The sequence below is a fragment of the Malurus melanocephalus genome, unplaced genomic scaffold (genome assembly GCF_030028575.1).
Source record: "Malurus melanocephalus ecotype Western Australia unplaced genomic scaffold, MMel_1.1 scaffold_3, whole genome shotgun sequence".
NCBI lineage: Eukaryota > Metazoa > Chordata > Aves > Passeriformes > Maluridae > Malurus > Malurus melanocephalus.
This window is the reverse complement of record NW_026623235.1, coordinates 4,399,058-4,412,060: the sequence shown is the minus strand read 5'-3', so window position 1 is coordinate 4,412,060 and position 13,003 is coordinate 4,399,058. Positions and strand designations below refer to the sequence as shown.

The window sequence follows — 13,003 nt, the reverse complement described above, 5'->3', positions numbered from 1 at the left end:
ATGATTTCAAAGCATGAAAAACTCCCAGGCTTTTATTCAGAGTGCTTTTTTCCCTGTTGCCATTACTAACCTTATGAAAACTCCCATAAAATATCTTCTTTATTTCAGGACCTTCAAAAGTCACAGTTTGAAAATCTCCTTTGTAGTCGTAGTTAAAAAAAGTCAGAGTTTTACCACCATCTGTGTGAGATCAAAATTAAGGGTTCCATGTTAAAGAAAAGGCCTGATTCAATATTTGAAAAAGTCAATTTTGCTTTTAACAAAGCAGACCAAAGATGACAGCTCAAATCTTAGTAAAACACATTCATAAGCAAGATATTGACCTAGAAGTAACAAGTTATATCAGACAAATGCTCTTTGCTGGTTTGACAGGAAGGATGGACCAATAGTTCTGAGTCCACCTCACCCAGGTCTACCTGGTCCTACTCTCTCATTAGTTCTCTGTGGGAGCTGGACAAGAAAAACTCTTCCTCCAGCCAGCTAACTGCCTAATTTTCATCTAATTTTCAAGCTGGCAGCTATGAAGAACAGCTATCACAGTATCTCTCATCTTCTCAACATTAAAACCTTCTAAATTATAATCCCTGTTTCACAATTGTCAAAGAAAAACTAAGTAGAAATTAAGATCCATCAAGAGTTCATGTCTGTGGTTCTAACTGCTGTTCACCAGACTGCACTGCCTCCACATCTGCTCACAGTACCACTGGCATTTGTCAAGATGAATTCAACTCAAGATGGAATCAGATTTAGAGTACCCAAAATTTTAAAAGCAGATTAATACCTCACAAAAAATTACATCTAGTACTGGTTTTTGGAATCCAGTTTAAAGCAGTTAACTCAAAATTTGACTCTAACTCTAAATTAAGCTCAGTTAAATTCAATCTAAAAACCATGCATTAGAGATTAACCCTTTCAAGATTCAGGTGGTAGCAGATTGAAACATTGCCAATAATAAAACTAGGCACAGAACGAATGATTTGCACAGTTAAAATCACTGGTAAGACACAAAATACATACTATCTAAAATAACTCCAACCAGGGGTTCATATGATTCATTTAAAATCTCCCAAAGAGCAAAAGGCTCCYGAGGTGTGTCAGGGAGTATCCGAAAGAGAAACGTGATGGTGTAATCAGAAGGGAGGCCTTCAGGATGCAAATACCTGTAAGAGAAATAATGTCTTGGAAACTGAACCAACAGTAAATCTGGTGATTCAGTCATCAGAATTTTGCTTGACATGTTTCTTATTACTCTGTAAATTTCCTTATAAATCAAGACTGAGAAGTGATATAAGTGTTTACAAAATCTATGCAACWTGGTAACTCTAAAAGAATAGTTATGAAGAAAGTAGAAGCTATTATTTCCTTTGAAATTCACGAAATTTACCTTAAAAATTAACTTTTTTAAAAATTTGAAGATCAAGTCAGAGGTCAGTTGCAAGTGCAGCTGATATTAATCATATTTAAAGCTTTTAACAAACAGTAGCCAATCTCAAGACCTTTTCAACTGTCTGATTTAGGAGACAATGAAAATGGAAATTGTTTTGAAGACCAGTCTCAATAGACATGTCCTTTGTCATTAAACCATTATAAATGGATTAAATTAGGAGTGACACACTGTTACAGGAAGYTTTATAAAATATAGAGAATGGAGCTTATACATTTCAAAGCCAATACAAAAGGAAATGAAGTCAGAACTGATCCACATACTGAAATACAAACTATTTTCCTAAAATTTTTGCAGAAGAGAGAGGCAGTTTATGATATAAAAGAAGTATTTTATGTAATTTCAAAAAATACGTCATTTATTGTTTCCAATTTAATTTAACTTTTCGTTGTCAAATCCCAAAGTGAAACATTTGGACAAGTGTCTGAGACAACTGACTGCATGTTAAATGTTAATTAGTTTGACTCCTTAAAATCATAGTAAGTGGATGTGAAAGAAGTCTCAAGAGTTATTCAAACAATTTACTTTCCCAAATATGACCCATTCCTTCTTAGTGTTTCTGGCACATATAAGATGTGCATCTTGCTGAAAAGGGAGTTCAAGATGATATATCATCAATATATTCTGCACAGTGTCAGTAGACGATCAAATGTGATGTTATGCTGTCCATTTCCCATTGAGAAAGAGAGGGAACTCAATAAGCATAAGAAAAAATCCTTTACAGTGTGCCCATTGTAAAAGAATGAAAGCCAATTCAATAAGCAGGATGGGTTAAACACAAAGTTTGGGGATACAGAGCACAAAAAGGAGGATAAAATTAATGGCATTCAGTGCACAGATGAGGTGACAAAGCCAAGCAGTATTTTTCAGACATACCTGTGGATCATCAAGAGAAAGGTGCTCTCTGAACCATGAAAAGGAGTGAAAGCCTAAAGGAGCAGTAAGACTGGGCTGGGGTGGCAGCTAGAGAATAGCACAGAAATGCAGCAGATCCAATTAAAAAGAAGCAGAAAGGGAAAAAGAAGTGAGAAACACTAATGACTCAACATTTCAGTCCATCTAGGCCCAGGAGAAAACAAAACAAGGAGAATGTGAAACAGCACCAAGAATTACAGCTCCAGCTGGGACAAAAAGGATAATCACATACTCAGATGATATCTAATATAAACCTTCAATTTCCCACTGTTTTAGTTCCATATTTATCTCAGCTAAAGAATATTTTTCATTACACCTTCCCTCATGTAATCCATCAGAGCCACTGCTTCTCTCTGGTATCATTTAATAGGAAGTGGGGTCTGGACTGAGAGGAACCCAATACAACTGACACTGCTCACAGAAAAACAGAGCTTCCATCACTTCCCCTCTGAGGAAAGACTGTAAAATTTCACAGGGGGGATTCTTCATTGCACTAGAAAATCACTTTCATGCATTTTTTGAGTATTTACATGTGAATACATACTTGGTAGGTTGGGATACCAGAGCATCCTTGTGCAGTCTGTAACATGGGTAAACATTAAATGTACCAGGTTCCATGGAAACCCCTTCCACAGCTGAAAACTCCTTTTCAACCAAACCAAACATTTCCATCATTTTAAATCCTGGAAGGTATCAAAATATGTATTTTATTAATTTAAATTAATACTGCATTGGAGGAGACAAAAAAAAAAAAAGACAAAGCCTATTGCATGAAATAGTTTCATTCTCCACATGTTTAATACTTGTGAGCATGAAGGGAAGTTTATTGCGTAATATTGTGAAAACAATGTAGTGAAAATGATTCCATAAATCAGAAACATAAAATGAAATTAACATAAAAATACTGTACCTGCAAAATTATTGCCATCTTTAACTACCAGTGGACATGCTGGAAAAGAAAAAAAATATGTATTTAAGAATACAGGAGATGTCCCACTGAGAACAATCACGCACTCAGCCTTAAATTCAGCTCTCTGCCCCCAACAGCAGCAAAAGGAGATGCTGGTTAGGAAGGACATGGAAACCTGGCCACTTTCTGCTCCATTCTGTTGATGTTCCTCAGGATCCACAAGGGTTGTAGCAAGGATATTAAGGCGCACATACCTGTGTGCTCCATACAATACTTTTTTATGGATTTCTTGTCCATTTGTCTAATCCTTCCTATAGACCTGCCATCACAACCTCTTTAGCAATTCAAATTTGTTGAAAAAAAGAGGCAACAAATTCACTGCCTGCTGCATGAAATAAAGTATGTTTTGTATTGGGGTTTAACCAAGTGTTCCCTAATTCTCCACTTGTGAGCTTCTCCAGGCTAAGCCCATCTCAAGTTTAAGTACTGCAGCTGACATTCTCTGTACCTTTTCAAACTTCACAATAACATTCATGAGCAAAAGAGACCAAAATTGCAAACAGTCCTTAAGTTGTTAAGAGCACACACTTTAAATAGTTGTAAATCTGGTTTATAGATTTCTTTTGSTAARAATGAAAGGTCGCTAATCTYCTTCGRGAAAAGTGACCTGGGAAACCAATAWGCCTAAAGYAGAATATCAACCAARTATGGCACCCCAGGACACCCACATTGGAAGACCACTTYTAGAAAACAAGCACAAGTGACCAATAAATGCCACTGCTGAGTATTGTCAGTTTTTAATATTCTCTCTACAATTGAAAATAGAGTTCATGGTCAAAATCTCAGAACTGATGGTCCACAAGCAACATTATTTTTGCTTACCAGCTCTGATAACTCAGCCCTGTRCACAAGGACTCCTCACAATCACAGATTATTCATACCAGCTATACAGTGCCTGCCTCCTGCCTTATATACAAGGAAATATATTGTGGGCACTCACATAAAAGCAMGTGAATTACTGACCTATAATCATTAGGTGTTGCTCTAGAATGTCTTCCCTTAATTTTCATAAAGAGACTGAAGTGTGCCTTTCTCACAGATTTCAGAATTTGAGTGTGTTTTATGCTTTTGCTTAGCCTACAACTCGAGTACTTTCCTAATACAAACATCAGTGATTGGATGTCTATTAATTAATTAAGGATGTGACTTGAGTAAGAATGAATGTAGCTAGCTGTAMTCTTACAGAGGATTAAAATATCCTAGAAAATAAAATATAATTAACTCTTGATTCTGAAATATCAAAAACATCTCAAATGAGTTTTTGACAACCAATGGCTGCATTCTGGCTCTATAGCAAACAATCATTAATTATTTTGACATCACAATACCTTCATCTCTTTATAGAAATGAACATTAGAGTTATAATATCAGCAGTAAATTATATTAAAAAKATCAATAATATGTCTTATTTAAAAATAATAGTTACAACCCCCCATATTTAACAGTTATTTTAGAAAAAAAACATAAATCAAAATTACTAACTTGCTGACGCAGTTTCACAGACAAAAGTGATCAGCTCATCTTCAATCTTTGTAAAGGCATCAAAGTCATCCACAAAGAAGACRTGTCTTTCACTGGGCTTGCTGCCAATATTAACTAACTCTGAATAGTCTGCATCAGCCACTCCAATAGCAAAAAAGCTGAAACCTGTAAAACAAAAAAGAACACTCTTGTGAGTCACTCATTTACAGAGCGAAAATGTAACACAAACACAACTGTATTTGCACTGGCTCCTTTCCTGATTAGATGCAAAGATGGACATTTTATTATTATCCTATAGCACAAGAAAATTCRCTTATATGATCCAAACTAACACAGATAACTACATTATCTGTGAAATATTTCTTCTGATTATTTATGCTTAATTAGTTAATTAAAGTTAAATCTTAAGCATGTTCTTGAAGATATATGACTACTCAGTAGTTGAAAGTTTTAGTATGTGTTTAAATGCTTTTCCAATTTAATGCTATACAGTATTACACAAAAATATCAGGTATCAAGTACATAATAAATACAAAGGAGAGAAATTAATTTCCTGCAGATTCTTTAAAGATTTTGTTCTGTTACATGTACTAGCATATATATGATTAAAAGCCACTGTTGCCTCATGAGCGAACACTGAAGTAAATGGATTCTSGTTTGATCAGCAGCTTAACTGTACTGGTTGAATCTGTTCTACATATTTAGTATGAGCTTGAAATTTGAGCTTGAAGAAGATTTAAATGSAATGGAAACTGCACCCTTCATGTTTCAGGAGCAACAAATGATCAACGTGTCTTTCAACATTTTCCTTTCCGTAAGAGATGAAGAGATGAAACCTCTCAACATCAGGCTGAATMTAGTTAATGGATAGCCTGCTCTTGCATGGCTCAGTCACAAATTTACTCCTGTCAAACAATTTAAAGTTTGACTAAGTACCAGAGGCATTCATCACCTTCTGCAGAGCTTTCAGCATTACAAAACTTTGACTTAATCCATTATAACAGTRTCTCTGTGTCTGTTCCAAGATCAGCACCTCTCTGTGCCAGTCCCTGTGTCAGATGCCCTCAGCTCCTGCTCACAGCACTCAGAGGGAAATGGGAGAGGGGAACCATGTGCCACATCCCAGCAGCTGAGCCCTCACAAAGTGCCATCTCTCTGGAAGTCATTCCCAGCCTAGYAGCTAATAATGTAAATGTGAGACTTACCTGAGAGATCAACACTTTTTGTTCAGCTTAGACCCAAACTCCAATTTATTCACAAATACAGGGCTTTCTTGCCTGCTACTTAAAACAAGTTAAGCAAGTCCACTATTTTGTCACGTGCTTTATTTATGAAGCCACTACACTCAGTGTCTAGCAACAAAACAAGGAGGCAGCCAAGCTGGACAATTAYGTTTGATTTTAGAAATCAGTGATACACACTGGGAACTTCATTGCTGTTAAAGCTAAAAGCAAATAAAGAGCASAAATGTAATTTCTCTTTAGGTCACCTCACGTTAAAAGGAAGATGACATTTTTCTTCCACCCTTTAGTTTTATTCCAGGTGGCACACTGTGCCCTCTGGGTTTTGATACAAACTTCTGCAATTATCCCAACTCTTAGACTCACAACATGGTGGGGCTGCTTAAAGCTCTAAAATTGAAGCTTTAAAAAAATTCCTAGAGGCAATTAGTGTAACATGAGAGCAGGTCAGAAACAGTAAAAAAAWTTTCAAAAGACCTCTTGTGTAGAAAACAAAATAGTTCAATTTGCTCATAATCACAAGAYACACATTATAGATGACAATCCAGATTCTCAGGATCATATTCCCCCAACGTCTTCATTCTGGGAACAATTCCATTGACTACTACATGATTTTAGCACTGCTGCCAAAATGAAAAATAATTCCATTATTTGCCAAAAATATCCAGAATCTAATCATATCCTAGTGATATTCTGTTTCTCAGCAATTGCTGTTTTCTTTAAGCTTGAAAATCTGGAGCAAAAGTTCCCCTTACCTCATGCCCACACTTATGCAGATGTAATTAATGAGAAAGRAAGAAAATGTGAATTGTTAAAACTACACATTTTACCGTCTAGTTGCATTTCTCTGGAGACTTTGTTCACATCATCCTGTGATCGTCCATCAGTGATGACAACCAAAACTTTTGGAATGCCCCTTCTCATGCCTGCCTCTCCTGTAAACAAGATTTCTCGTGCATGTTTAATGGCTTTGCCTGTAACACAAAAATCAACATTCACTGTAATATAAACCGACTTACTATTGGCTTCTCATAGCACAGTAGACATATATAAAAAGAGAAATCTGTTGTGTCCTGAGTAATCTGCTCATTCTGTAGTTATTAAAATCAAGATTTAGAAAAGTTTGATTTTCAAATCAASTTTCAAGCTCCAATGGCTTCAGCCATCCATTTTTCAATCTAGAAGGTGAAGATCACAAACATTATTTGTGTGGGTGTCCTGTTTTCAGCTGGGATAGACTTMATATTCTTCTTAGTTGCTGGTAGAGTGCTGAGTTTTGGACTCCCTATGAGGATAATGTTGATAATGATGTTTTGGTTGTTGCTAAGCTGTGCTCACCCTGAGTCAAGGACTTTTCAGTGTCTCACACTCAGTTCCTGTGCAGCTGCACAAGACTGGAGAAGGGTGTACACAGGACAGCTGACCCAAACTGGCCAAAGGGATACTCCATACCATAGAACATCATGCCCAGTATATAAACTGGGGTTTGGCCAGGAGGGGAAAATCCCTGCTCAGGGATGGGCTGGGCATTGGTCAGCAAGTGGTGAGTATCACCTGTTTTTCTTGGGKTTTCTCTCCCTCTATTTCTTATATCCCTTTTCACTGCTATCATTACGACTACATTTTACTTTATTTCAATTATGAAATTGTTGGCTCATCTCACAGTTTTATTTTTTTTCTGATTCTCCTGACCATCCCACCAAGGGTGGGGCAGGCCATGAGTGAGTGAGTGAGTGCATTGTGGCATTTAGCTGCTGGCTGGGTTAGAGATAATAAAACTTTCCTTTTCAGGATTGTAGGGCACTTCTACACWAAAAAATGAGAGTGCCATTGTAGTAAATGAAAAATGAGTTATTTTGATAATGCTGAGACTGGATGCAATGCAACAGCTGCAAGAAATTTCTGCACAGTCTGAAAACAATAAAACTTACAGTTTCCAACTAAAGCAGATTTTAACCCTTTCAGCCCTCATCTATAATTTATTTGTATCAGAGAGCTATCTTAAGGTATTAATTAAAATGCAGCCTCATTCAGTTAGCAGACATCTTTCCCCATCCCAATATTAAACATCCCACAGAGACTTTACTGTCCTGGCTTCTTACCAAACAGACCCTCCACCCTCTCCAGTTTTCTACATGCTCTGCAAGCTCCCTCCTACCTTCTCCCCTTTCTCACTTTTCTGCCCAGTTGCCAAGCTAATTTCATGCTACTCCCCATTCCACCTTCCACTACCCCCAAAGTAATTTGCTTTTACTCCCTTGCTCCTCTCCTGACTYTCTGATCTTTGTCATCACTGTTGGTCAGTGGGGTGAATATGCAGCAGTATGGGCTGAAGTGAATAAACTACAGATTAAAAAGACTTTCTAATTTCAGAGCCCACCCTTTCATCTCCAGTGTGGTGATGCCACACTGGTCTTACTGATTAATTAAACCACTTCACAAATGGGAAAGAAATACAGCACAGAACAGCAGGGAGGAAAATCTGCATAAGGAACATGACTTYGCTCACCTGTTTTTGTATTTCCACCTTTGTAGGCTATTCGCTGAATAGCTTCAAGAAGAGTCTCTTTTGTTTTGTATGCATTCAATTTAAATTCTGTCCTGGGATCATCACTAAACTGAATTATGGCCACCTGTGCACAGAGAAGATGCCCATTACAAAAGTACCACCCATTGTGTAAGCAAAAAGTAAGTGAATCTGACCATATAAAACAAGGATTTATCTTGTAACTTTACTTCATCCTTAAATTGAAGACAGATTTTTTTTTCCTCTTTAAGAAAGCTTCCACTAAATAAAGCTTAATTTTACTCTCTCCAACCTTGGCAACCATCTAACACTTTCTGGTTTCATTTTGCAGCAAACAGGATGAAAAAAGTAATACCCACTTTGGCAGAAGCATTCTCAATCGAGCCCAAAAACAAAATCGTGGTCACAGCTGCTCACACGTGTACAGTTATTCACACACAGAACTGCAGGAATTTTATTCAGTCTCCACAAATTAATAACTGCACATAAGAAATATAAGCTAGGGAGCAAGGCTGAAGCAAGTAACAGATTCAGGAACATATTTTGAAATACTGCCTCCGTCAAATATGACACTACACGATTTAAGACCCTGTATTACAATACTGTACACTAAACCCCCACAACTCACAAAGCATACAYTCAACTACATATTGTCTAAGTGGTGCCTTGATTTAGAAGGAGCTATTATGTGTATGTATTATRTGTAAACTTGTGGCAAAGTTTCTGAAGCACCATTAACTATATTCTGGAAATATAGCTGTATGGCAAGAAACAGTAAAAACTAAGTATTCTTCAGGGTTTGGACAAGTTAAAATTAATTTCCAGTGAGATCCCAAACCACATATTATACAGGTTACACTTAGAACAGTAATATATTTTCCAATCATCTGTTCTGAACCATCTCTCAAGTATATAAATGGAACAATGGAAATTTTATTTTAACCACTGTAGATTTTGTAGAGTGAGTGTTTTAAAATAATAGAGCCTTTGATTTTCCTTATCAATGCCATGTTTAGCTTATTTATAAATAAACACTGCYATTTGTACCAATAGCAAAAGTATTAACAAACTTAAATGTCATTAGAATTAGAGGAGACTGAAATGATACTCAGCCTTCACACTACCAAAATTTATATTGTGAATTTTAACATACAGTGTGCATAAAAAGATATTGAAAAAAGATGCTGACCCAGAGCAGCTGATATTTTCACAGGAACTGTGAAATTATGTCAGATACTTCTTGATTCATTTCACTTCTGGTCTAGTCTAGAATGCCCTATCAAGTCCATTCACCCTCTAAGTCTGCACATGATGATTACCTGTGTTCCATCAGGACCAATCTTATCCAAAGCTCCAACAGTGCTGTAGAGAAAGCTGATTATCTTATTGAAATTGTCATCTCCGATACTCCATGACCCATCCACCAGGAATGCCAGATCAGCTTTGGCTGCTTTGCACACTGAGGAAGAAAAGCAAGTATGTTGGAATGAAAGCAATGACTCAACTCCTCACAAAATCTCATAAATCACCTAAGAAAATGCAACTATCATGAAAAGCCCTTGGTTAATGTTTGCTATTTATGCTCCAGCCAACAGACCTGCTGGCACTGASTTCAGTGCAGGTGCAGAACCAGCTGAGCTCTGCAAGGGAGAATTGTCTGCACCAAKAGATCCCATCACCCATCACAGAATACACTTCAGTGGTTCTTTAAAGTCTGGATAATCATTTCTGGTTTTATTTAGGTTTTTAAGTAAAGTCACATATGAACTTATACAATACCAGACTCATAGCAAGACACAGTAAGCAAGATGAGAGAATKTCACCTGTGGAGATTCCCACTGAGAAACTATTCCATTCAAAAAGTTCCCCTAAGGTCTGCAGTGTCTAATGCCCTTCAACTGCACAGGAGCAGGAGCAATGCAGGTTTCACCCATCTCATTTCTGTGTGTTCCTATGCAGAATGGCCTGCAAGAGCTGCACAGAAGTTGCTCATTCTTTCATGGGAACTGGGAACCTTCAGCAMTCCACATAATCCAAGTCTATTGCTTGGGGTCAGAAGCAAACTGTCTCAAAGCAAAGTTATGTTTTTCAGCACATTTCATCTTGAARAGAGATGCTCATCTAAATCCAGAAAATAGGACAAGAAGGTACAAACCTCTATGTTTCATTTCCTGTTCATTATTCTTTGGATGACAAAAATCCTCATCATCTGCTACTTTGCAGTTCTAAACACATACACAAAGTATTTTTCCCCTGTTCTTATTAAGGGTTAAATTCTCAATTTCTACACCAGTTYGGTCCACCAACTTCAAGCTGATGTATTTGATCCTCAGTCTCCACCAAAATGCTCCTCTCACAGAAACATTACGAGACTCTTTACAAAACACTACATGTTCAAATAATAAAAGTCTGCATTTAAAGAGGAGAGAATTAACATGGCCCATATTTTTCACATTACCTAAAGCAGACATATTTAAAAATACCACTGCTTTTGAAGTTTAATTATCCTAGGATGTTTGCTTCAGTTGCAAAATATGTATGGTTTAGGAGTTTTGGGAAAAGGAAGTGTCACATATATAACCATTCTTTCAGCATATTTTAGCAACACAATAATGAYGTCAGATTTTTGGCTCATTAAATTTAAGCCAGCTGCCTTAACAGTGTTTCTGTAGCAAATGCATTGTGAGATCTGCTCCCCACAGGTCTAAAATACCATCAGAGGCAGACAAACATTGCATCAACACCTTAAAATTACTAGAAACTCACACATTCAGCACTTACCCTCTTTTGCAGGTGGGATTGTAGGTGGTGGAGGTGGTGTTGAAGGTGTTGTTGGTGGTTGAGTTGGAAATGGTACTGGAGAATAAAAGGAGGAATATTCAAACATGCTTCAAAGTCCAACATCTTTAATAAATACAGCATTTTCTACTCATCTCCACATTAGAAAAAATTCATTGTCTCTAATCAGCTAGTTATGCAATTGGAGATAATTGTAGATGAGTGTGTGCGAGAAATGTCACCTGAAAAAGAATATTATTGTTGCAAAACAATTAATGGCTGTATATTCAGTGTGAATGATATAACAATACAACTAAACTGCTATTGGAACTGCCCCTTTTTGAGATTCCACATGGTAGACCATGTGGCAGCCCTATTCTTGACCTAGAATCCATAATTCATTTTGAAAAAGTTCAGTCTCCTTTTCCATTCTCACCAAAACCAGTCCTCAGTAATAGAAAGTCTCTATCCACCCTGGAAGGAAGAAGATCTTAGTCCTGCAACCAAAAGGCAAAGCCAGAGAGAAAAAGCAAGCCAGTGCCTGTACTCAGAGCAGATCACAGTCTGCCCTGATGAAGACTTCCTTGAATTTGGTGAAAGGCCTTTCCAGACAGAAACACAGCTCTGACCACAACTCTACAGGACGGTGGCTCTGCTGCCTGCAGCAACTTCTACTTCTACTAAAGTTACTTTATATAGTCTCTGAAAATGTCTCTCGCTCTTCTCCTGAAAATTGACTTTGGAATTTCAGCCTTGAAGAGACCTATGTGAATACCCAATCACTGACTGACAGCTTTGTTGAATGAAAGAGCTTTATTTAGTGCCTTTCAAAACAGCCCAGATGAACTCTCAGAGATAAAATGCACATGCATTGACTTCCACAACTCTATAGGATGAAAAGCTTCTGCTTTCATTCAAGGTTTTTTTTTCCCATTTTTATTCAATGCATTTAGCATCAGAAGCCACAGCTGACAGAACATCAGTCCTTAGAGTACGACTAAAGTTGATATTTGCTGTGCCACATGTTACATTTATAGTCAGTGGAGAGAGYTAGATATGACAACCTGAGAAAAGGAACCAACATTTGGGAAAGACCAGTGCAAGCAGCATTCATTACAGGCCTCATGTCCACATCCAAGAGCACTCCCACTGCAACTGATGAATCTTTTCCCATTGGTTTCAACAACAGAAAAGTCTAGGACTCTGAAACACCTAAAAGGAATTAGTGCCCAAGACCTCCATGTCCACAGCAACCCTTTTAGAAAGGGTCACARCTGCTGTAGGGTGGTTTGAAAGGCTGCTCTCAGTACCAGAGAAGACAACCCTGAAGGCTTGTTTCTCTTTGAGGTGATACAATAATTTGTCCAATCACAAACCACGGCTCTCAAATGGACATACAGGCCTAGGTGTGTTCTTCCTCATGTCTCCYGACTCCCTGAAATGCAGAGCACACCAAATGCATTTCTCCAAAAAGCAGGAGAAGCTTTGCCTTTTGCTCACTGCTCACAGAATGAGCTCTGGACTACTAATTGGAGTTATGCACCTGTGCAAGTTTTTCCTATGTGAAACCTTAAGTGTGGGAGGAAAAGAGGAAAAGCATAGACACCTTCTACCCTGAGAGAATGGTAATAGCATTGTGGTGTATA

General features: G+C 37.5%; 1 protein-coding gene across 4 annotated transcripts in view; it reads right to left on the bottom strand.

Moving 5' to 3' along the window:
- COL14A1 (collagen type XIV alpha 1 chain) overlaps nucleotides 1-13,003 on the bottom strand; it is a 111,152-nt gene that overhangs the window by 32,996 nt on the left and 65,153 nt on the right. For all 4 annotated transcript variants that reach the window (XM_057368034.1, XM_057368025.1, XM_057368041.1 and 1 more), the window contains exons 25-33: nucleotides 11,361-11,435; nucleotides 9,899-10,038; nucleotides 8,562-8,685; nucleotides 6,883-7,026; nucleotides 4,812-4,976; nucleotides 3,270-3,308; nucleotides 2,904-3,042; nucleotides 1,018-1,160; nucleotides 71-180 (exon numbers count right to left, since the gene is read on the bottom strand). In XM_057368034.1, the coding sequence (XP_057224017.1) occupies nucleotides 71-180; nucleotides 1,018-1,160; nucleotides 2,904-3,042; nucleotides 3,270-3,308; nucleotides 4,812-4,976; nucleotides 6,883-7,026; nucleotides 8,562-8,685; nucleotides 9,899-10,038; nucleotides 11,361-11,435 (1,079 nt within the window). The remainder of the gene's footprint in view (nucleotides 1-70; nucleotides 181-1,017; nucleotides 1,161-2,903; nucleotides 3,043-3,269; nucleotides 3,309-4,811; nucleotides 4,977-6,882; nucleotides 7,027-8,561; nucleotides 8,686-9,898; nucleotides 10,039-11,360; nucleotides 11,436-13,003) is intronic.